We start from the raw sequence: 23,685 nt of genomic DNA, 5'->3' as shown, positions 1-23,685 counted from the left end.
GTCCTAAGGAGCTAAATACGCATCTAGGATAACCAACAGTCATATAATATCAGCATGTAAAAGTAAATGAAAAGCAGGCATGTTTTTTAATGGATACCTGTGCTTGGGGTGGGGGATAGTTGAAAAGCTTTCAGTGTTGTTAATGGCAAGTTTGCATGTTTCCAATTCTGTGGCACCAACAACAGCTACTGACAGCCTTTATTTAGTGACAGGTTACGTTCAGTTGATAGCCAAACTCATTATCCACTGCCACGAGCTTTAAGCAGATGAACAATATAGAGAGGTGTCCTTATTCTTTTTTATTAGGTATGTTACAAGATACACTCACAAGGTGTTTGAAGTACCCTGCAGTTTCCACTAGAGGGTGATTCCTCCCAGGCATGGTTTTAAACTATTAAGAAAAACAGTTCCTGCAATCCGCATGATGCTGTAATTTTGCTTGAGTTTAAGCAGAACTTATTCTATGTGACATTACAACTACATATGTGCTTTCACAGTACTTAAAGCAAACTTAAACAAGAAGAGCAAATTAAAGAGAGTAAGATACAACTGTATGTTGTGGTGGATGGGGATCATTTCCTGTTAACAAAAAGAACATGTTGATATTTTATTGGACTGTCCTTGGCATGACATGAAATATTGAATTGAATCTAATATTGAAATATTGAAATACATGAAATATTGGCATTGAATCTAAGCACTTGATGGTTACTCTTTCTTAAAAAAAGAAAGAAAAGAACTGACATTATCTGTGTTATTCTGTACAATTGTTTGCAATTAGAAGCATTTGATGACTTCATGCTGAGTTTTTGAGTTAAAGTCATAAGCCCCACATAGGAAATATGAAAGACAAAACATACTCAGATTTTAACCGTTTGCTGTTATAACTGTCTCTTTTTGCTTCTGTGGTCTAACAGGAGAAAATTTAAATTAATAATTTTAAATCAGTCAGTTCCATATCATTTTAATTTAAGAATTTGGATAGTGTTCCAAAAATACGGCATCCAACTAGTTTAATGTTCTCTTCTCTTTCTGCCCAGATTAGCTGATTTCCAATTAGAGCCTGCTCTGTAGACAATATTGTTAATGCATCTCTTGGCTGTAAATGGATGTATTGTTTAAAGAGTCAAACATAATTATTGATTCTAATTCTGCCTGTGATCTCCCCCCCCCCCACTTTCTGTGGTTTAACTTTTACATCTATACATTTACCAGTGTGATGAAATGCTCTGTTTTCTGCCAGTTGTTTTGAGCATTGGATGCACCTTGTTGGGACTGCAAAATGCATTTATTGGTTATTTTAATTTGTCAGCCTCCTTTCTCTGTCCTTGTTGATGCAGCCTGTCAGATCCTTCTTTTAAAAGTCACATGTACTGTTGTGGAGCATTTAGGTGGTGAAATCATTTTTTTAGATATGGTGACATTAAATTGAAATTTTGCTACAGAGTTCAGCCCAGAATACAGATGTGGACATAAGGCTGAAACCCTAAGCACACTTACTTAGAGGTAAGTGCCTTTGAAATCAGTAGGATGTACTTCCAAAACAGGCAAGCCTATTTAAAGCCCATGTCACCCAGTTGATTGTGAAGTATGGTAAGAAGTTAATACTTCTTTTAAAAGTTGAACATGTGTATTCAAATCTTAGCATTAGTAGATCACTGGCAATTCCATATTGGCCTCACTAGATCCTATAACAGCATGCACACATTCTTTTGTGCTTCTATGCCTCATTGTTTCTTGCAATCCAGCAGCTGCGGCCTCTGCCCCAGGAGAGCAAGTCTGTTGTTTGCAGAATCTGCTTTGCTCAAGGCAGGTCAGGATTCTGTGAGACTCTATACTCATTGCCCGATTTCCACTTACTCTTGTTTCTTTTCTGTCATGTAAGTTTGCGCAGGAATTTTGAAGCCAGGCAACATCTCATAAACTTGAGATTAGAATAGTGCTTTAGTTTGTGGCTGGGGCAAGTTGTGCTCCTTGTGCTCTGAATTCATAACTCCTTTCCCTGTCCAATGACTTGAAGGGTAATTTCCCTATATTCTGACTTGCTGCACCCTTGATTAGCCCCTCTTTCCCACTGCTCTTGTCGCTTGTATTTACTAAGGCCTATGTATTTATTTCTATAATTTGGATATAGGAGTTTGGGGCTTCCAGAGCAAAAGTAGAGGGATAGCGTTGGAGTGTGTCTGTGTATGCATTTGTGAGATATGGCACGAAGAAAGGAAAGATCATTCAAGAAAGAATGTCCAAGCCTTACTTGTAGCTGAAAGTCATTCAACAGTATTAATATATATATATTTATAGATTTTACCTTCTTGATTGTCACAAATTTACAAGTGCTCCTCCTGCTTATGTTGTGTGTGTGCTTCTTTAATTATTTAAGTTCCAATTATGTATAACTTTAATGCATAATTTTAATTCCAGTTTGAGGATGAATCCATGACAAGTCTTTAGAAGTGTGTGTATTATTATACTTATCTTATTTTTTTAAAGAAAACCAATTTGAAGGATCATCATTAGGTTTTGATACAAACTCCACCAATAAACCTGCCCACTGTCTTGATATGCTTAGCCCTTTGTCTTTTCCTCATCCAGAAGCAAACAGTGTTTCTTGCTTGAACTGGATATTGCACGGATGCAGTATTCAGCAGGTTTGGGCAGACTTCAGACTGGCACAATCTGCTTTGAGGTTTATCTGCCAATTAGGTGCATTGCCAGTTACCCACTCCATGAGCCACAGCATTGGGATGACCTGCAAGTGCAAGTACAAATTTGCATATGAGTTACTGCAGATCAGAAATTCAAAAAAGCCTGACTTATTAGAAGTCATAAATCCTTGCTGATCTACCACACATCATCCAGAGATCTACCAGAAGACCTCAATATAGCTTCTCCCTGCCCCTTACAGTATAAAACACTGCAACATTTTCTTCAGCTATCTTTATTATGGTGAGAATTCTAGTTTTTGACAGCCTACCCCAAATGACGATTGACTTTTTCAAGTGTATTCAATTCATAGCTTGGTTCTATCTATTCTGTGTCTAAACAGCTTGTGTTATGGGATTACACAGTGAGTTCTGTTCTAGCATATGTTTTCACCTTGGATTCTGTTGTTCTGGTCAATAGATATTTTTAAGTGACTACCTTTGAAATGATATTTTTGCTTATAATTTCAGGTTGAAGTCTTGGCCTCGGAGGATGCTTCATTTGGACTCAAGGTCTGTAGTTGATGAAGTTTTGACTTTCTAGGTGTCATCAATGTAGGATGGTTAATTTGATTTTGCATAAAAAATTATTCCCAACCCCCGAAAACTGTATCAATATTTGATTCAAATCCACTAGTTCAAGCAACATCTGGGGCTTAATACTTCAGGTGGCATTTCATATGGTCTGTGGTGTTCCACTTATTTTCAAAGTGAAATGTTTTGAGGGGACTCAGATTGGAAAAGCTGATGTTATAGGGGAATGGAAAGAGGGGACTTTTGAATGTGGTGTTTCATAGAGTTCTGGAGTTTAATAAGCCTCTTGCATTTGTGTACTGATCGCCATTTTTCGTTGTAAAGGGGTTGATGTCTGACCAGTTTGGTAATTCTGATTTGTACTGTCTGGAATTTTAAGTTATTCTAGAGATCTTGTGAAGGTTCTATGCGTACTTTCACAAACTTAAACATTGATTTCAATTATTTGTGAAATCTTGGATAATGCACATTATGGTATTGATCTCATTCTTAAGCGTACTTAGTAGCAGATGATCCTAGGCAAAACAGATTGTGTGTAGGCTATACAGACACTTAGTGCGAAGAGAGAATGGTTATGGGGAGAGGGAGAAGAATTTGGGAACATGAGCCTAAATCACGAGTCTCCTGCTGTTGAATTATCCGTATAATATGATACTTCTGAAAGGCATAACAGCGGCATTATCACCAAGGTAGAACAATCAGTAAGAAAAGAATGAATTTCAAAATTCATAAGGGAGAACCATGCACAAAATTAACTCTGGTAACTGGGAAAAAATCCAAATTTACACTGTTAAAGTTACTAAATATTTATGACAGCATGCTTTACCATTGTTCCCTTATTATGTTGTGATACCTGATAAACTGATTTAAACTAAATTATTAAAAATAAGTAGCCCTGCTCTACTGTTATGTGAAGTATTTAACATATGGTATTCTGTAGCGCTTTCTGTCTTTTTTTTTGTTTTAAGGCGCAGCGTGCATACAGAACATTCACTGAATATTTAATAAAGCTGGAGGGTCAGCTCTTGCAAAATCATCTCTATAATCCTTCATGCTAGCTGAGTAAACAGAAGTATTACTGAAGATTATTGTAGCCAATAGCTCTCACTGCCTGACCCATTCTGGAGAAGGCTCTGCTATTATTTTATGGCTAAAGTTGCAAGTTGGCAATAGTATTAGGCCCAATTTATATGTGACAGAGGCCATGGTTTAAAGCGCTTACCATGTAAATGTTCCACTTTCTTCCCATCATATTTAAATGCATTTAGCACATGCATCAACCCGCTCATGTTTAGCATTAGCAGTTCAGCGACCCAGGAGGGCAAACGGCTGGCACACTAAGTCTACACGCGAATGAGCCAATGCATATGGTAAGTGCTTTTAAAAGGGAAGGAAGCATGTGTAGATTGCTTGCAGGGGTAAGCGCTTCCCTTGGCCAGTGTCACACACAAACAGAGCTTAATGGCTAACTTTGCACAGATGAAAAAACTGGTGTATGTTTTAATTAAGGCAGGAATGGTTGTGACTTTTGTTTTTCTTTGTGTACATTCATATGCTTTCAGTATATATTTTTTAAGTCCAAAGCTCTCGCCTATCAATATAGCCTTGATAGTATAAGATACTGTTTCCCAAACGTCAGAAAATTATAAAACACTGCACTTTCTACTGAACTTCCCATTGGATGCTCTACACTGGCTGCATCTTACAGGGTTATCGGCCAACACTAATAAATCACAAGCAGTCAGAACTGAAGATATTAATAAGATTGCATGATGACTTCAAGTTGAATTTCTAACTTTTTAATGTATTATCTGTGTTTTAAATAATCTTTGAAGTGTACTTTTTGTCAATGGAACAATAGTTCTATGTACCCACAATGTCCTGCAATCCAGTATGAATGGATACTTAATTGCTTGTAAATGTATATTCTTTGTAGTCAAGACAGAGTACTGGTTCGCAGGTATTTTAATCTGTGATCTCCTAGCTTCCTTTAGTTCCTGTTTGGTAACACTGCCCAATTACTATGAGGGAAGTGCATGTAGCAGAGTGGGTGATAGGAACAAACTGCATAGCATAGTAAGTGAACATTGTTGCCTGTATTTTCTTGTGATACCTAAAAAGCTGTCTTGGAATAATTTATGAAAAACAAATAGAGCTGCTCTAGTATTCTTTTAAAGTATTTAACAAATGTAGCATTCTAACTGGGAATAAAAGGGCAATTTCTGAGCTCTCCCCCTCTTATTGGAAGTGCATTTTTACATATTTCATGCCAAAAATCTTAGGTAGATCAAAGAGTTACTCTGAGAAGAAACCTTTAGTACAGCGTTCAACAGAATTAATGTAGTGTTGGAAGATAAATCATATATTATCATCTGTCTTCAAAACCCACTTTTTCTGTAAATTGGCACAAACCTCTGGTCCCCATATGCTATGACAGCTAAGCCTGGGGAGGTATGACCACCATAATCTTCCCCATATTTACCCCCTGCCTTGATTTTGCTCCTATTTCTCTGCTGTCTCGCTTGTGTCTGTTTCTAGACTGTAAGCCCCCTTGCTCTGAGGACCTCTTCTCTCACTCTTTGTAAAACACATAAATAACTGGCAGTATATGTAAAATAATATTATTAAGGTCTGTTCTTTTTTTTAAAAAAAAAAAGTGGAATACCAGGGATGTCTCTTGTTTTAGAGGTGTTACAAGGAGGTCCGTAGGATTCCATAAAGCTGACATCATTGCATCAGACGAAGTATAATGCCACAAGATTGTCTCAATTCATCAGATAAATTGCTTTTATGCATTTCTGTATTTTCAGTCCAGTCCAAAGATTTCTTATTGTGTAATGAACTGCAGTGCCCACATGGAGCTTCCTCACTAGCTTAAGTGCTAATAGCAGTGTTACATGCAATGTGGGTAACCCAATACTTGGAGCTAATGAAGAGGTTCCTGCTAACACCGGAGCTCCCTGTGGACATAATGTTCTCTCGCATCTGCCTGAAATACTAGAACACTGTTCATGTGGAGTTCAGTTAGTGTATTGCAACACTCAACATTTGGATTAGAGCTTATTCTGCTCTTTAATCTTTTTCTCAGGGTATTTATACTCACCCACTTAGGTGACCGTTAATTTAGGGTGAGGGAATATGGAACATATAAAGCTGCCTTGTAAGACAATCGGTCCAACTATCTCACTGCTATTTGTTGTGTACATCAGGGGTACCCAATCAGCATCTGCCAGCTTGGCCAGCGGTCAGTGATGATGGGAATTATAGTCCAGAACATCTAAAGGGCATCAGGTTGATTATTCCTTGTGTACACTGCCTGGCAGCTGCTTCCCAGGATTTTGGACAGGGCCTTTCACAGTCATACCAGCAGATGGCAGGATTTGAACCTGGGGACTTCTGCCTGCAAGGCATGTGGTCTGCCATTAAGCTACATCCTATTCCCATATACATATGGCATAGGTAAGGTCAGAGGGGTAAAGATGAAAATTGGTACGAACCCAACTGTTACCAAAATATTCTTCTGCATACTAAACCTGAAAATGTTCAGCTGGTTGATACGTGCTTTATGATCATGTTTGTGAAAGGCAAGTTAGGATGAAAGAAAAATAGCTACATACATTGTTAGCATGGCTTTTGCTGGAAATCATTCAAAGCAGCCTCTGCTTCTGCCATCTGCTGGCTGCTAATACCATTCACATCTTGAAAGGATAGTGAAGTTTTATTAAAGCCAATTAACCTTTATCCGATTGAGTGTTTTAAGTACTGACTCCGTTGATTTGTTGATGAGTGTATTTAATGTATACCCTCTTCTAAATTATGCCTTTGCTCTAACCTTGCATGCAACCTTTGCTGACTTCAAGAATATTGCACAGGTGTGAAAACAGATTTCTGATTATTAATCAGTAGTTTTATCTGAAGTACTCAGACAAGACTGGAAAACATAAATCTTTTTTAGATATAGCTCCTCTATATTACCCAATGCATACACCCACCATAGACTGGCTTCCTAGTGTGCAAGTTGTGTTGGTTCTATGGCTACTAAAAATTAAAATAGCAATATTTGCCTTTTTCTTCTTTCTTTTCTCTTTTGAACTAGAGAATATAAAAACTAGTTATGCATTCAAGGATTTCCACTATGGCAATCACAAGTTGTTATTTTTTCTAATGAGGTTCACAATTAAAATAATTGTTCTATGTCAGATGTTGTGATTTTAGTAGTCATATGAAACCTACATTCAGTGATCTCTGAATCATTTTTATTTGATATTATAAGCAAAGGCCATCTGCATCCTGGCCTTTGATAGCTGAGATATATTTTTAGGAGCCACCCCATTTTTTGTTTTAAATTGTATTACTGGATTTGCACTAAGAACTGGCTTTATTTGATTTTTAAATTGTATTGTTTTAACCAAGCCTGTGGTCTTGTGATGAAGGACAGCTAAGAAATCAAACTGATTGATTGATCAACCAATCAAGCATGTATTTGGTAAAATATAACTTTTTGCATGGGAAGTTATGAAGAAACAAGATCTATCAACTTCCATCTCTAGGTTAGTCTAGTAGTAGCATTTACTGCCTTAAAAAATGCCAGGCGTGTTATAGGCTATAAGCGTTTCTGGTGATGCTGCAGAATCATTTTTGGGCATGTTCTTTCTGCATCCAAATACACTCCTCCTGTCTGCATAATGCACTCCAGTCTAGTAGTTTCTACTGAAGGAAGGGTATGAGTAGAGATGGGAAGGCCTGGGGGAAAACCGGAAAAAAATTTCCCTGTTTTTTTCCAAAGCCGTTTTTTCCCAGAAAAATTGGGTGGGGGGGAATAGTTTGATATACTTTGAATATTCCACACACTACTTTTTTTTTCAAATTTTCTTGAAAAAAACGGCTTTGGAAAAAATCCAAAAAAACCTTTCCCCCCTCCCCAGTTTTTCCATCCCCCCCCCCAGCCCTTCCAGCACCCACACTTTGGAGCTCCCTGCCAACTGACACCAGGCAGGTACTCTCACTGTACTCTTTCCGGCAACTGCTCAAAACATTTTCATTAGGGCCAGCCCATCTGAACACGTAGAAGCTGCATGCGATTTACTTCCGTTTAACCACTGCTGACTTTAATCATCTTTTGAATACTCTTAAATAACTGCTTTTAACTGTGTTTTATCAATCATTTTAATGTTCTGTTGTATATTTTTGTAAACTGTTTAGAAAGCTCTTTTACCTTCATGCGGTTTATAATATATAATAACAAATTCAATTTTAAAAACACACACACTCCTTTTCCTTTCAAACAGAGTTTGAGCCTTAGTGCAACATACTATTCAGTAACTGGATGTTGGTTACTTCTAGGCCTGACATGCAAAAAATTGCCTTACGCTTTGCCCCGGCTGTCCTCAAGTAGAGATGGGAAGGCCTGGAAAAGCCCTGGAAAAAAACAGGTTTTCCCGTGGTTTTTTCCAAAACTGTTTTTTAAGTCCATGAGAAAAATGACAAAGAGGAAGAGGAAGAAGAAATGGAAAGTGATAGCAGTAGTTCAGAAAATGAGATAGAATAAACTGCATGTATATGTTGTGTCTTCTGGGTTTTATGTTTTTTTAATAAGAAAAACACTACTCAAAGGGTAGACCTTCTATGGAGCTTAAATAGTGAGGTGGATCTTAACTTTATTTGCTGTTGATGCTAAGGGGCAAATCTGATTATTTTTTATGTTGATGGTTTCTTGCTTTTTTGTTGCTTTTGAGGGAAAGGGGTAGGTTACCTGTTTTATTGCAAGCACAATAGTTTTATATACACTGCGTTTCACATAATTTGTAAAACTACTCCACACTGAACTCCCCCCCCCCCAATTTCCTCAAAATTTCCATTTTTTTCGGGGGGGGGGGGACATTTTTTCCTCATAGCTTCAAAATTTCCGGAAATCTCTAGGTACGAGAGATGATTTGGGCCAATTCCTTCTTCCCCTTGCATCTTCCAGTGCCACACACACACTTTCCCAGAAGTTCCAGAGATTTTTGGAGGGTGCAAAACATTTCAGTGGAAATTAGCAAAATCATATCCCCTTCTTCTGCCATCAGGAGTGTCCCCTGAGTAGACTTCTGCTAAGGAGAAGTCTGGCGTCAACTGGAAAATCAATTAAAAACAAACATTTTCAAATAAGTAATGCCAAGAACAGTAAAAACAGGCAGTATAACAATTTAAATAATTTGAAGGCAAAAATTAAAATTGTAAAATGCAAAAGAGCAAGGCTAAGATATTCACAAAACTCAACCTAAATGGAGCAAGGCCCAACCGCTCTGTCAGGACCATTCCATAACCCGCACAGAATTTCTGCTCTCACCAGAGAACTTAGCCACAATATGTGTATCCAGCTTCTAAGACATGATGATACCACTTATGATTAAAATTCTTGGAGATAAGGAATAGGGAAATGGTGCTCTTGCCTCCTCCCCTGAGCAGCAGCACAATGTGGCAATCCCCTTTGGGTTCACCACTTCAGGGGCAACCCCTGGTGGCAACTCTGGGAGAAGTACCCCCAGCCCAGAACTAGATGTTGAGCACCAGCCCAGATGACATAGGCCTTCCTCAGATGCTGAAGGTATGCAGCTGAACTCAGCTTTTTCTCTCCCCTCTTTTCATCCTCACTGTGGTACAAGGAAATATATTCCGGTGCTCTTGACTTGGTTCTTCCCAAGTGTTACTCTGACTACTCGCTGTTCAGGCTGTAGCTTCTTTTATGGCTTCAGGTACAATAAATGGTCAGCTGGTCTCACTCAGCCCTGGAGAGAACACACTGCTTTCCAAGACTGCAGCTTCTTTTATGGTTTCAGCACAAGGAAGGATGGAGCTGGACAATTAGTCTTATACATCCCTGAACTGAACACATTCCTTTGCAAGCAGCCGGCACAGTCAGGATATTTTCTTCAGAAACAGTGCTCTGAAAAGGTTATGGGGAACAGCAGGCAAAGCTCCCCTGAACTGGGGCTTATTTTGTCTTCATTGGCGTCTGCCGAAAAGCAGTCCCCTTGACTATAATGGTGTATTAAAAAATGAGACTCCAGTGAACAATGCAAAGCTGTCTACTTGACTTCTGTCTTTAACGAGGGCATTTGCATCCTGTGAATTTTAATTAAGTCGCCAAACTATTTTATGTACATTTCCCACATCCACTGACTTCTTTATATCATATGCATCACACTACAAGCATTTTATTCCCCTAGTCACTGCAGTGTTGCTGTCATTTGTCTCTGGAACATTTTTAGTGTGTGGGATGATGACTTCCTGCTCTTGTTCTACCAAACTATTTGGTTGTGTGCTACTCTGTTTCTAGGGATTCTCTTTTTAGCTAGTCTATTAAGACATTATCAGTGCTGCGTACCTAGGATACTGTGAGTCATATACAATTCCATATGACAATTTTGATTTGCATTGGGTGGATGGGTGTGTGTGCGCGCACACCCTATCAGATATATTAGAGTTGGAGTGCACTATAATTTCTGGGGCAAGTGATTTCTTGGTGGAAGTTGGGCATTTGACATAGTATTTATATAACAGGTATTTGACAATTCCTTTTGCAAAGGCAAATTAACTACCGTATTTTTTGCTCTATAAGACTCACTTTTTCCCTCCTAAAAAGTAAGGGGAAATGTGTGTTTGTCTTATGGAGCGAATGCAGGCTGCACAGCTATCCCAGAAGCCAGAACAGTAAGAGGGATTGCTGTGCAGCGGATCAATCCCTCTTGCTGTTCTGGCTTCTGAGATTCAGAATATTTTTTTTCTTGTTTTCCTCCTCCAAAAACTAGGTGTGCATTATGGTCTGGTGCGTCTTATAGAGTGAAAAATACGGTACTTTATATTTTCTTGTATAAGTTACATTGGACTACAGTTCCCATTCATAGCAAATAGACTCCTTGTTCTATTAAACTGTTTTTAGTACAGTACTTTTAGTATTGCTGAAAAACTGGATTTAATTCCTTTTACATGTGTTAATTCTTTTCTCGTTGTGAGAAAAGAAATCTAATGAATTAAAGTATGGACCCTTTGTAGAGGACTATTAGTTTATTTTGAAGTTTATCATAGTAGAAGCTATTCCATCCCTTCCTGGAGTGCCCCTCTTCATTAGCAAAAGTGACTGCTTCCTCTCTAGAATGCAGAGTAAGTAAAAACTCGGTGATATTTCTGCACAACTTCATTAATATCACTGAGGAAAACAGTGTAATACACTATTGATACATAAGCTTGTATGAACAGAAGCTAGGTGATTCCTACTGATGTACCCAGTGTTTTTTTTCTTAAAAAAAATGTTTAGGGGAACTCTAATTTTGACTCAAGAAAATAACCATTTTATAGTTTAAATTGTGAAAAATAAATACAGTAAATGGACAAAAGTACAAAGATTCTCAGAATGTTTAGGGGTATGCGTACCCCTGCATTCCCCCCCCCCCGAAAAAAACACTGGATGTACCTAAAGCTGTTTGCTGTTTGGGATATGTGAGCATAGATGTAAAAGAAATGCCTTCTGAAATGCTGGTGATATTTTGGAAAGCGATAGTGATGATACAAATTAATATTAAAAGCTGATCAAGTCATTTTTGTTATAAAATATATGAGATTAATATCTCAAAATATCAGGTGTCTCCCTTCTCCCAAGTGCCACTAGAGGGGTTCAGAAAGAACTAAGGGGAAGTGAAAAGAAGCAACTTGAACTTGAACTCACAAGCAGAAAGCAAGAGAAGTGAAACATCAGAAAATACAGTGGTGCCCTGCAAGACGAATGCCTCACAAGACGAAAAACTCGCTAGACGAAAGGGTTTTCCTTTTTTGAGTCGTTCCGCAAGACGAATTTCCCTATGGGCTTGCTTCGCAAGACGAAACGTCTTGCGGGTTCTTGCAAGTTTGTTTCCTTTTTCTTAAAGCCGCTAAGCCATTAATAGCCGCTAAGCCGCTAATAGCCGTTAATAGCCGCTAAGCCGCTAATAGCCGTGCTTCGCAAGACGAAAAAACCGCAAGACGAAGAGACTCGCGGAACGGATTAATTTCGTCTTGCGAGGCACCACTGTAAAGGGGAATGGGGAGAACAGTTCAGTAAATAAGAACAGATGCAGTGAAACTCTGACCTTTAAGAGGAGTGCAGTCAGATCCAAAATAGGTATATTGCCATACGTTAGGACAACTGAACTAACCATCATCATTATACATTTTTTTCCTCCCCCGCCTCCTTTTCCCCTTGTATGTAATGTATTTTAGATTGTAAACCTGAGACCAGGGACTACTGCTGCAGAGAGCAGAGTAAGCTGTACTGGGAGCCTTTTTTTTTTTTTTTTTTGCGCTGAAGAGTAGAGTAAAAATGTTTTAAATAATGTGGAAAGTGTTGCCCTATTAGTCCTCCAGAGTGATTATGACATTAATATTTGTTCCTATAGCAGCTGCACACTGTGCACCAGCCAATTAAATGGAAACATTCCCTGTCCACAAGCTTAGAGTACAAGGTAGCCGTAGTGCATGAGGAAAGTAAGGGATGCAGCAGTAGGAAAATTGAAATCAGGAGATTAAGTGACAAGCCAAAGATGATGAACGTGACATAATGATGGTCACATACCCAGCCCAAATTTCTGCCTGGCAGTGATTGCAAAGGGAAAGATTGGTACTCAGCCTTCTGGACCAAAAATATTATTCAACAATCCAAGAAAGAGCTTGTGCCTTTGCTGACAATCATTACTATGCAAAGCTTATGCAGATTTGAAGTTCTCAGGGGCTGTAATATTTGTTGAGAGAAAAGCGTCTGTTGGATATATTTCTGGATAGGAGCAATTATTTGAAAATGTGTATTTAAATACTTTTAGAATGGAGGTTCTCCAAGTACCGTGGCACCTCGGGTTAAGAACTTAATTTGTTCCGGAGGTCCGTTCTTAACCTGAAACTGTTCTTAACCTGAAGCACCACTTTAGCTCATGGGGCCTCCTGCTGCCGCCATGCCACCAGAGCACGATTTCTTTTCTCATCCTGAAGCAAAGTTCATAACCCGAGGTACTATTTCTGGGTTAGCGGAGTCTGTAACCTGAAGCGTATGTAACCCAAGGTACCACTGTAGAGAGTATATACCTCTGTAGAGAGGTGCAAATTTTTGGCAAAGGAGGCTGAACAGGTCTGTAGTTCACATGTGTATTCACTAGCTTCTCATATATATTCTACATTTCATGCCGTTAATGAAATATTTAAAGTAATTATAACTTTCAAAAAATGATGTTATTTTTATTTTTATTGATCTGATAGTTGGCACTCATAAATATAACTTTTAAAGCCAAATATTGGACTTACAGCATCAAGAAACACACACACTTTATATTATGTAATAATAAATACAAACTAGCCCAAATGTTAAAATTCTATCAGAAAAACTTTTTTTCAGCTTTATGAGTCAGTAATGCCCAGTTTGAGCTTGGAAGACATATTTCAGAATTATTTATAAACACTTCAAAGCGCTTTCTTTGGGAAATGTTGATCTTCTCCCTACTCTCTTCCTTTCTAGTCTCAATTCATAGAGTGCGAATACGCTATTATGTATGATACTGTGGGTAGCTTGATAAGTGTGAAGGGCTGGTTGGTTGAAAATGCATTTTTCTAGGACTTTAAGTTGTAAAGTGTTTTTACCTGTTACAGTAATAATAAAAAAGGCTTGTATGTTCCTGTGATGTGTTTGATTCTACCCTGCAGTGATTCATTGTGGGCCTCTCTCACAGCTAAGTGCTTGCTGCTTGTGATCAGAGAAAAATGCTACACACCTTCAGCTTCGTGCCTATTAAATTCAGGCTTCTACTGTAGGCAGTTTTACAGAGTTATCTTTGAATTAAAAAGCATTTTAAACTCAGAAGCTGAACTGCAAATGTAAAAAGGCATTTGGTCCCCTATAGGTCTACAGTAAGTTTAAAAATATACTTTGGCTCCTACTTACCACTCACTTTGCACATTTTCATTCCCTTTCACAGAGATTGCCCTCTTCAAACACTTGTAGGTTTTCCTCTAGTAGAACCCAATTTCCCAATTGGGAAGTGAGGATTGCCTCTTACAGAATTGCCAAGATAAGCTGCTGCATCCAGTAAACTACAGATATATTTTAAAATCATATTGTGCACAGTTAGCTTCGAGGACATCTGATGTTACTTTTTTATGTGTTCTTTGAGTCCCCCCCCCCATACATTTCTCAATATGTATGTAGGTATCTCATGTGTCTATTTTATTGTCATAGTCCTTTTGAAATTGTTTCTCAAGTTTGCAATTTTTCCAGACATGCAACTTTGTAGTAAAATAAGCATGTCTGTAACATGTGTAGGTGGCATTTGCACATGGCTCTCGAGATACGTGTTTTAAAATACATCAGCATATCAAAGCCAAGGTCTGTTCACGTTCTCAAATTAAGCTTTTTTCTGTAGATAAATAAAGTAATTAATGGCATCTATAAACATGGCTTATGTTTATTAATCCAAATTGTAACATCATGTGACGTTGATGAATCCAAAAGGATAGTCTTACTTGGGAAGAAAATACATTTCAAGGATGTTGTTTTGACCGCCCTGAATAACATTTTAAACATTTAAGTTTTTTAAAAAAATAAAATTAAAAGTCACAGGATGTGCCCCTCTGCTTCCGCAGTCAGAACTTTCCTTATCAGGGGTTCTGATCACAGGGAGACCTGCAAGCAAATGTGCTTTCAAGCCCCCTTCAGACCTTGGTGTAAAAGAAGTGAAAGCTGGGGCCCTTGCATATCCAAGCTGAATGCCTAACGCAAACTCGTGTTATGTTCTTGGGAAACAAGAGCCTGAGCTGTGGAGCCCAGAAATAAATGATCCAGGGAGCAGACACCGTGAGTGCAGGTGTTACATAATGCCATGGGAAAGCCGAAGTGCTTCTACTCCCACTTCCTTCTAAAGCTGGGTGCTTCACAGGACGAGTAAGTAAACATACTTGTGCTGCCCCTTCTCTTGCTCTCTCAGTTCACTGTGTGTAATAGCTGAAGGTTTTTGTGCACTTTTGGAACATGAGCACAGAATTCTGAAACTCTGACTAAGCTGCTGAGCCTCTTTGTCCACCTCTTTCCTACTCAACAAAACAGTCCATCTTCATGTTGGAAATGAACTTAATCTTATGAGGCTAGATTAAAATACGTTGTCAGTTTTCTCAAGCACATCATTTTGTGTGCATGCTTAATTGCCAAGTATTCTGTGTAGTTGCTGGAACAGGGAGACACAGTGGCAGTGCTGCTCAGTGCCTGGAACTACCAGGACTAGAAGTAGGAGCCTTCTGCTCTGCGTGCGGCTTCCCTGTGTGATGAGCCTCAGCACTCTTTGAGTAGCATCCTGGCAGACAAGCATCTTATCTTCTCAGGCCCTGGACTGGCCCTGCTCACCTAGGCTGGCCTTTGCCCTCTTCTGGAAGGGCAGTCCTTTACTATTTGGGCTGAGATCTCAAGGTCTTCCTGATTCTTTACAATATTTCATAGCTCTGACTCCCCAGCTAGTCCCTGGGCTCTGGTTCATCTCTTGACAGCTGCCTATGGCTCAGCCTTGAAATGAAATGCTTTGTCACAAAAAATTGTTCATAGTTGTCTACCAATCCATTCTTACAAATACTGTAATAGGTTAAGATCTATTGAAGTACAATAACCACTTTATAAAGTACAGTCAAACCTCTGTTCCCAAACGCCTCCGTTGTGGAACGTTTTGGCTCCCAAACGTTCCGGTTTTCGAATGTTTTTCAGAAGCCAAACGTCCAACGCAGCTTCCGCTTGAGTACAGGAAGCTTCTGCAGCCAATCGGAAGCCATGCCTTGGTTGTCAAACATTTCAGAAGCCAAACAGGCTTCTGGAATGGATTACGTTCGACAACCGAGGTTTGACTGTATTCAGTTTTGCCCTCCCCTTTACTTTCCCTTCTACGTGGGTGCTGTTTCTCTTTTTCTTTCTCTCTCTTTTATTTACGTCTCACCATGTTTAGTGCACATATAATTATGTACTTTTAAACTTTTGGTAAAGATGTCTGGGGGAAAATAGTTGTCTACCAAAACACTAGTCTTTGCTGTTTAGGAAAAACTGTTTAGGGAAGGCAAGTTAGTTGGGTAGATAGGCATAGATCCTTCTGGTTACAAATCGCTGGCATAGGGGGTGGAACTGGGATTGACCCTAGGAACTCGTACTTCATGCCTGCCAATTGCAGCGTTGGTATTCAGTGCAGTGCTGGAAAAGAGAACCCAGTCTGGTGCAGAATCAGTACTACTTTTCCCTGTGCTCCTATTGTAGGCAGATTAAGTATATTTGCTTCAGAGTATGGTTGTAAGTAGAATTGTTGGGCAGTATACATCAGATAGATGGAAACTATTATATGGGAGTCCTTGGCAGAGTTTTCTCCCTGCCTCATCTCCTCCCCCCACTATTTCTTGCTTCCTTTTTCCTCCTTTGCTGTGCTGCACATTTGCCGCCGCTTTGTGTCAGCAGTTTATGTTCTGCATGTTTAATGAAGTCCACGGCTCGGCTCAGCACAGTCTTTCCCCTTACACTAACAGAATTTTGATCAATGACGTTTCCTCAGGAGGAGATTTCAGAATGGGTGTTGACTGGAAGGGTCTGGGAAATTGTGAAGGTGGGCATATTACAGCTATTTTATCAAAGAAAATGAAGCTGTTCCTTGCTCTCTCAAGTGCCCATTGTCATACACTGTGTGGCTTTTTTGTTTCTTGCAAAATGCAATTGGTGGGGGGAAAGATGTGGTAGTTGGCCAGTGGTTTAAATCAACATATTAATTGATGGAGCTGTATGATTTTTTTTTAATCACTGGTGTTATATTTGAACACATATTTAATAAATTTTGATAAGGCAAGCCTAGAGCAAAGCCACATGCAGAGTTTGCAGTCTTGGGGTAGGCTATTCTGCTGCATTTCTGCAACAGGAACAGCTCTTAGTTGCACCCAATTTGAGCCTTCCAAGCACATTATAAGGCACATAGACACAGAGCAGTTTACCCTCCTACAGTGGAGAATGAAGAAAAGGAGGCAAGGCTAGAGCAGTTAATTTTGCAGAAACATTGCAGACAGGTTCCCCTCTGGGAGGGTTCTTTGGGCTCACAATAATTTGCTTCAATATTTTATTCAATATTTATTTGTTATTTCACACAGCAAGTTAGCAGTTCTCTCTGGGCACACAAGTATGCCCCTGCACCCAATTTGGAAATTGTCAATTGAGCAGAAATAAACTCCTACTGTATTTCTTGGAGTGGTATAAATATTTGAGAAATCAATCGGTTTCTGGAGGATAAGCAACATTAAAATCCTTACCAGTATGATGGATTCACATGACTGAAATAGTCTTCACATCTATTAGACTTCTGTTTTGGTATAAATCCTAGATCATTTGTTGTTGTTTAGTTGTTTAGTCATGTCCGACTCTTCGTGACCCCATGGACCAGAGCACGCCAGGCACTCCTGTCTTCCACTGCCTCCCACAGTTTGTCCTAGATCATATCCAGTGCTAATCAATGGGTCTACTGAGAATCTGTCTCATGTTGGGTATTAGTCATTGACATTATTCTCAGAAGCATCCTAAACAAATTTTGTGTGAAAGTAATTCAGTGGAGCCTATTTCCAAATAAATTATTTTGTTAATTTATTCGTCAGTTTTTTTAATGTAGCCCACTTGACATGGTTCCCATGTTTTAAAAATGTGATGCAGAATCATATTACAGATAACTCGCAACTTGCGCTCATTTAACTTGTGAACATTCAGCTTTATGCACTTAGCAAAAGGGAGCGGGCATCCAGGAAAAAATACTTTGGTAATCCCACCTGCCATTGAACCCAATGTCTTTTGACTAGACATGATTTTGGTTTTAGGTGTTATCTTTGGAACTTAACCCCAGCGTAGGTTGTGAACTGCCTGTAGCACTATTAACAATCATTAAAAAATATAGACCTGTTAAAACAGATAAAGAAATATAAATTTCGGTAGAAATAAAAAGCTTTCCATTCTAAGGTAGCTCTCTCTCTTAAAAATGTCTTATTTAAAAGAAGGCGGTCTGAAACAATTTTAGTTTTTGAAATTACACATGTGATTTCAGTTATAGTTATTATACTTAACTTTACAACAAAGCTCAGATTTATGGATTGAACCATGGAATCATTTTACAGTCTGCTTATTATTGGTAATTTTGCACCTAATATGGTGCAAGGACTGTAGAGGCTTCAACACTGTTATAAATACAAACATGTTTCTGTGGTTCAGACTTCAGAGACTAGATGTGTAAAGACACAGTTAAAGCGGAATCAGTGAGAAAGATAGAGTAAACAATCATTACAAATAGAAATATAAAATCCCTTAATATAATACAGGCCAGAATTGATATTTGAGACTGAAAGTTAAGAATTCTTAATTTTCACTTGCTGGAAGGCAGAATATCAGGAAATGAATCTATGGATCTATGAGACCAATAGCCATCAAGAGGGCAGGATTCCTTGCAACCCAAATGCTGGTGTTAGATATTCTATTTGAACATCTATATCCTCATACAATTTGAACAAAAATAAATGCCAATATTGGTGTCTGCAGAATAAACTGGCAATAGTGATCGCAACAAGGAAGGGACAAGGAGGCAGTTTCAACACCTATAGGAAGCAAGTTGATAAACAGAAGCTACAGTCACCTTCAAAGGTCCTTGGGGAGACCCAACCACAATTTAGGAACCAAGAAATGTTCCTCTTCTTTCCTATCTTTTGTACTGACATTGGGCGCAAGGTGTGTGAATACATAGTGTTGCATTGCTTTGGATTTCTTGTTTTGTTTGTTGTGCATACCTGTTGTTCCATTCTCTTAGGCAGTACAGCTTTAAGTGACAGAATGGAGATTGCAATCTGGTACAGGGATTACGAGAACACTCCCAGTCATTTAATTATAACTAAAAATAGCAGTTTTTGCATTACAAAAAGCAAATTGTCTCAGACAAAACCAATCTCTATAATGCATTCTTTGTCTTTTAACCACTACTGAGTAGCTTAATTTTTGAATTAATCAGTCATAAATTACATGAAATAGTATGACTCATTTGAAAGGAAGGGGCAAATATATTAAGGGTTAACTGGCTCATGTGAAGTGATCCTAAGAAGATGCCCTAAAGGTGTGATTGGTGTATTGTTTTAGCTCTTCTTAGGAATCGTGATAAAATAGTATGTGGAGCTTTCCATTCCCCATGCTGACTGCACCAGGGTATAACAACATAACATTCATGTGTCTCCATTAATGCCATTGTCCACAAAATGTATTTTGCCTTGGCAAGAAATTATATATATTGAAGCAATAACACCAATTTTTTTGATCATTTGCTGCTCTGCGCTATAATAGACCATACGCTTTTTACATTTAACTATTCAGTGCAAAAGAAATACATTGTATAGCTGTTAATTGGGAACATAGACGGTACTTCAAAATGATTAAATAGAAAAGTAGGTGAACAATTAGAAGATGAACAAATAGAAGGTATCTTTACAAATTATTCTGTCTGTATGACTTCAGTAGATTTTCAAAGAAGTAAAGGCTAGCTTTTGTACAAATAGCAAATACAAATACCATTGTGAACCTTTGATTCAACCTTATAGATTCATGTGAAGGAAGCCAGGGAACTGGTGGTTTCCAGTCAGATTTTTTTGGCCTGGATTTGGATTACCTTGGTCACCCTGGTGGTTTTTCTGCGCCTCTTGGTGACTTTTAATACCACTGACCCTGATACTGCTCCCCAGATGTTCCATTTTATAGGAAGGTTGGTGTGGTGTGCATCCTTCCATGTGTTGTAACATTGACATGGAACTGCTGGTAGAATTCATCTGGAGGTTTGGGTTGAGGTGTCACAATATGCAGACAATACATGGCATGGCTTATTCCAATTGTTTGATTCCTGGAAGACATTGGAAGTGACAAACTGGGGCCTGGAATCAATAAAGGACAGGAAGTCTGTTAACACGTTCAAACTTTATCAAGGTAGTGTGGTCAAGATTGTTGCCTGTCCAGGTGAGCTGATTTTTGTGTGTCCTGAATAAGGAAACACTCCCTCTTCAAGAGCTGCTTCACAGCTTGCGGGCACTCCTGAATCACTTACCATGGATGTCCAGATGGTGCAGTATATCCTGGAGAAGACATACTTGACATCAGTTATCCATGCTTTAGTTACTGCCAGTCTGGACTATTGCAATGCACTCTGATGGGGCTACATTTGAAGATGTTCAGAAGCTTCAATTGGTTGAAAACATGGCAGCCAGACTACAGGCCTCTACAATGGTATATATTGTTCTTGAGATAACCAAGTACTACACCACGGGGGGGAGGGGGGTGGTTTAGAAACCAAAACCATATATAAAAGGATAACTTATGTAAGTAAATTGCTCTGAATTATATATTCCCATATAAGTGTTAAGAATGGTAAGTGACATCCTGAAATAATGGATTTGTGAGCATGAGAGACATGACTTCTCTATTCTCTTCCTCCTGTTACAATACACCAGATCCTCTCTTTCAGTGTTTTGCATCAGAAATTGAAGAAACTAATTTTAATGTAGATTTTACTGTTGCCATAATAATAATAATAATTAATAATAAATGATGTATAGATTGTGTGTATGAATGCATGTAGTACAACTCAAAGTTAATATCAGTGGGATTTTCCTTCTACTGAGATAATAGAGAATTCCACATGTATAAAGTAACTGATACAAGAATATGATTGGATAGGATTCTTTTTTATTGTTCAGGTACATTTATTATTATTATTATTATTATTAGTAGTAGTAGTAGTAGTATATATATACTGCCCTTCATCCAGAAATCAGTTTACAACATATTTCTAATGTGAAATCTTCATATTTTTCTAGTTCTGAATGAGCTCTCCCATCTCCTTCAGCCATTACAATACAATTTTTTTAAAAGCAAAGTTGAATGCATCTAGCAACTGTGTAGTTGGACAAGTAACCACTAATGATGTGTAATATTAGTGTAATGTGATGGTCTTTCCAGTAGGCCCTGAAGAAATTTTAAACTATCATGCTCCAAAGCAAATAGAATTTAGGCATCAACATATATATTATTTTATTTTTGAGTGCTGTGTTTTTATTGAGAAGTTTACCTCAAAGAGTAAGTTTAAAAGGCAAAAGGGAAATGGAGACCTGCCAAGCTTGTTGGCTAGAGTCATGGACAAGAGCAAGGCCTGTCTGAACTGCCACTCAGTTTTTATTCTGCGAGTTTGCAGGGTTGGTGATTAGAGTGGCTTTCGCCCAATTATGCTGTGATTATTCCGCTGCACTGTAATTGACTGGGGAGATATGCTAATACCTGTCATTTGGGATGATAAAAGATGAGCGGAGGACGCAATGCATTATTTAGCTGGCTGTGTGATAGATGAGGGATGCGCAGAGTGCTTTAATTGCTGAGAAGAGAGGTTAAGCTGAACGAAAGGATGAATTAGAAATGAGTTTTTTTATGGGTTGTGGAAAAGTGAAATAAAGGAAAATGTTCTTTAAAACCGAAGGAGCAGATAGAAGCGAGCAGAACAAGGCTAGACCTTTTAGGCAGCTTACTCTATTAATTTAAATATATAAGGAAAAATGCTATTTGGTGTTCAGTAAATACTAATATGCAGGTTCAGTAGATTTACATCCTTTAACAGGGAAAGAAACCCTTTAAGGAATTATTCTTTTAGATAGTATTTTGATAGCTTAGAGAATATATCTATATATCTGTCTATTGTACATAGTTTTTTGTATAAAAGATCAGTGCATATGAAAAGTGAAGTACTTTGAATATCCATAGAGAATGAATGAATCTAAAAATACAATTAGCAGAAATATGCCCTCCAAATAGCAAAACTCTTACTCTTTGAATAGGAAGAACATTTTTATAAGATGTCAAGGATTATGCAATTGCCAGTAGAAATCTATATGTACATTTTTATTTTTCATGTTGTGTAATGATATGCCCTTCCCAGCTATCAAAATATTGATCTAAGCCTACTTAATATCATACAACTGAATCATTATTCAAGATTTGAAATTTTTAGAAGCTTCTGTATGTTTTAGCAGTATTACATAAAATCAGAATTGCACCCCAAAAGAGCAGTTACAGAATTTTAAAAGCCGTATGGACTTAAGGACCTATTTTGTTTCAAATTGAGAGAAATTGCTCTTTAATGGTCCCTAGTTGTTCCTCTGTAGTCAAACTGCTATGAAATTACTTGTCCAGTATAGTACATTTTATTAACCAATTGCAATCAAACGTATTTTTGAATATTTAATGGATAAATCTGGAGGGGAAGCAGTGGTTGAAATGGATGCCAAGTTTCAATGAGAAAAGGACTCATTTGATTAAGTCCTGTTAAGGTCAATTATATAATTGACACCTTGTTTCCAAAATTTTCTCATATTTTGTCTTTCATGCACACACACTCATGACTGGAAACACTTTTACAACTTTCAGGCTTCTGTTAACTTGGTAATTTTGAAGTGGTTACTTTTAAAAGACCAATTTGTAAGGCCATTGGTTTCTTTTACAACATGGTTTTTATTGTTATGTATTGGTTAATATAATTTTTGTAAAATGGAAGTATTTCCAGTTACGCCTTGGCGTGTTTCCATCCCTTGACTTGACAGAGGTTGTATGCCAAATGTATTCTGAGAAGCCAGCAAACTTCAGCCTACAAGCACACCCTTCTACAGGGATGGGAACCTCTTACCTTTTTTGCACAGTAGGCTACACTCCAGACCTGCAGAAGTCAGAGGTTCCTAAGCACACCAACATCCATCACTATCCAGGCAAGCAAGAGGTGTCTTCATAGTTCAAGGACACATTCCAGCCAGGCACCTGACCAGGACTTGGAGTACAAGTACTAAGGAGAGGTGATTTTGCCCTGAGAAAGTGACAAGGGCCAAATAGAGATGCCTGGAGGAGCCACATTCAGCTCCTGAGTCTGAGGTTCCCTATCCCTGCTATGTTCAATGATTTGATTTAAAATAATTAATGGACCTGTACAATCTGATTTGCATTATTTGGTTGTTGCATTTAAAGGAAAACAATTCAAAATTACTAAAAGCTGGCTCATCATGAGAACAATGAGAGGTTGATGAGTAAAAGTTTGATATACCTAAAGTTAATAGGTAACTTCTGAAATTATTTACCACAAGATGTGGAATTGGTCATTAGCCTGGCTAGTTTTAAAAGAGAATTAGATGAATTCAGGGATATCTAAAGTGAATGAAAAATGGTAATCAGAAAGAAAGATTGCCTTTAATCCACACATTGTAAAGGCAGAACCACAAACGGTTTTAAAAATAGCAATTAAAAAGAGGGGGGAAATTAAGTGGTATACAATGGAACCTCGGGTTGCAAATGTGATTTAGCGCTTTTGTGCATGCACAAGCGCCGAAACCCAGAAGTAACCTG

General features: G+C 38.3%; 1 protein-coding gene across 12 annotated transcripts in view; it reads left to right on the top strand.

The window, feature by feature from the left end:
• Positions 1-23,685, top strand: part of ARID1B (AT-rich interaction domain 1B) — a 345,967-nt gene that overhangs the window by 178,460 nt on the left and 143,822 nt on the right. For 8 of the 12 annotated variants that reach the window (XM_028723746.2, XM_077925874.1, XM_028723751.2 and 5 more), the window contains exon 5: positions 3,174-3,215. The exons of the other annotated variants lie outside the window; for them this stretch is intronic. In XM_028723746.2, coding sequence (XP_028579579.2) covers positions 3,174-3,215 — 42 coding nt within the window. The remainder of the gene's footprint in view (positions 1-3,173; positions 3,216-23,685) is intronic. 12 annotated transcript variants of the gene reach the window in all.

The sequence above is a fragment of the Podarcis muralis genome, chromosome 3 (assembly GCF_964188315.1).
Source record: "Podarcis muralis chromosome 3, rPodMur119.hap1.1, whole genome shotgun sequence".
In the NCBI taxonomy this organism is placed as follows: domain Eukaryota; kingdom Metazoa; phylum Chordata; class Lepidosauria; order Squamata; family Lacertidae; genus Podarcis; species Podarcis muralis.
The sequence above is the reverse complement of the archived record's forward strand: the minus strand, read 5'-3'. Positions and strand labels throughout refer to the sequence as shown.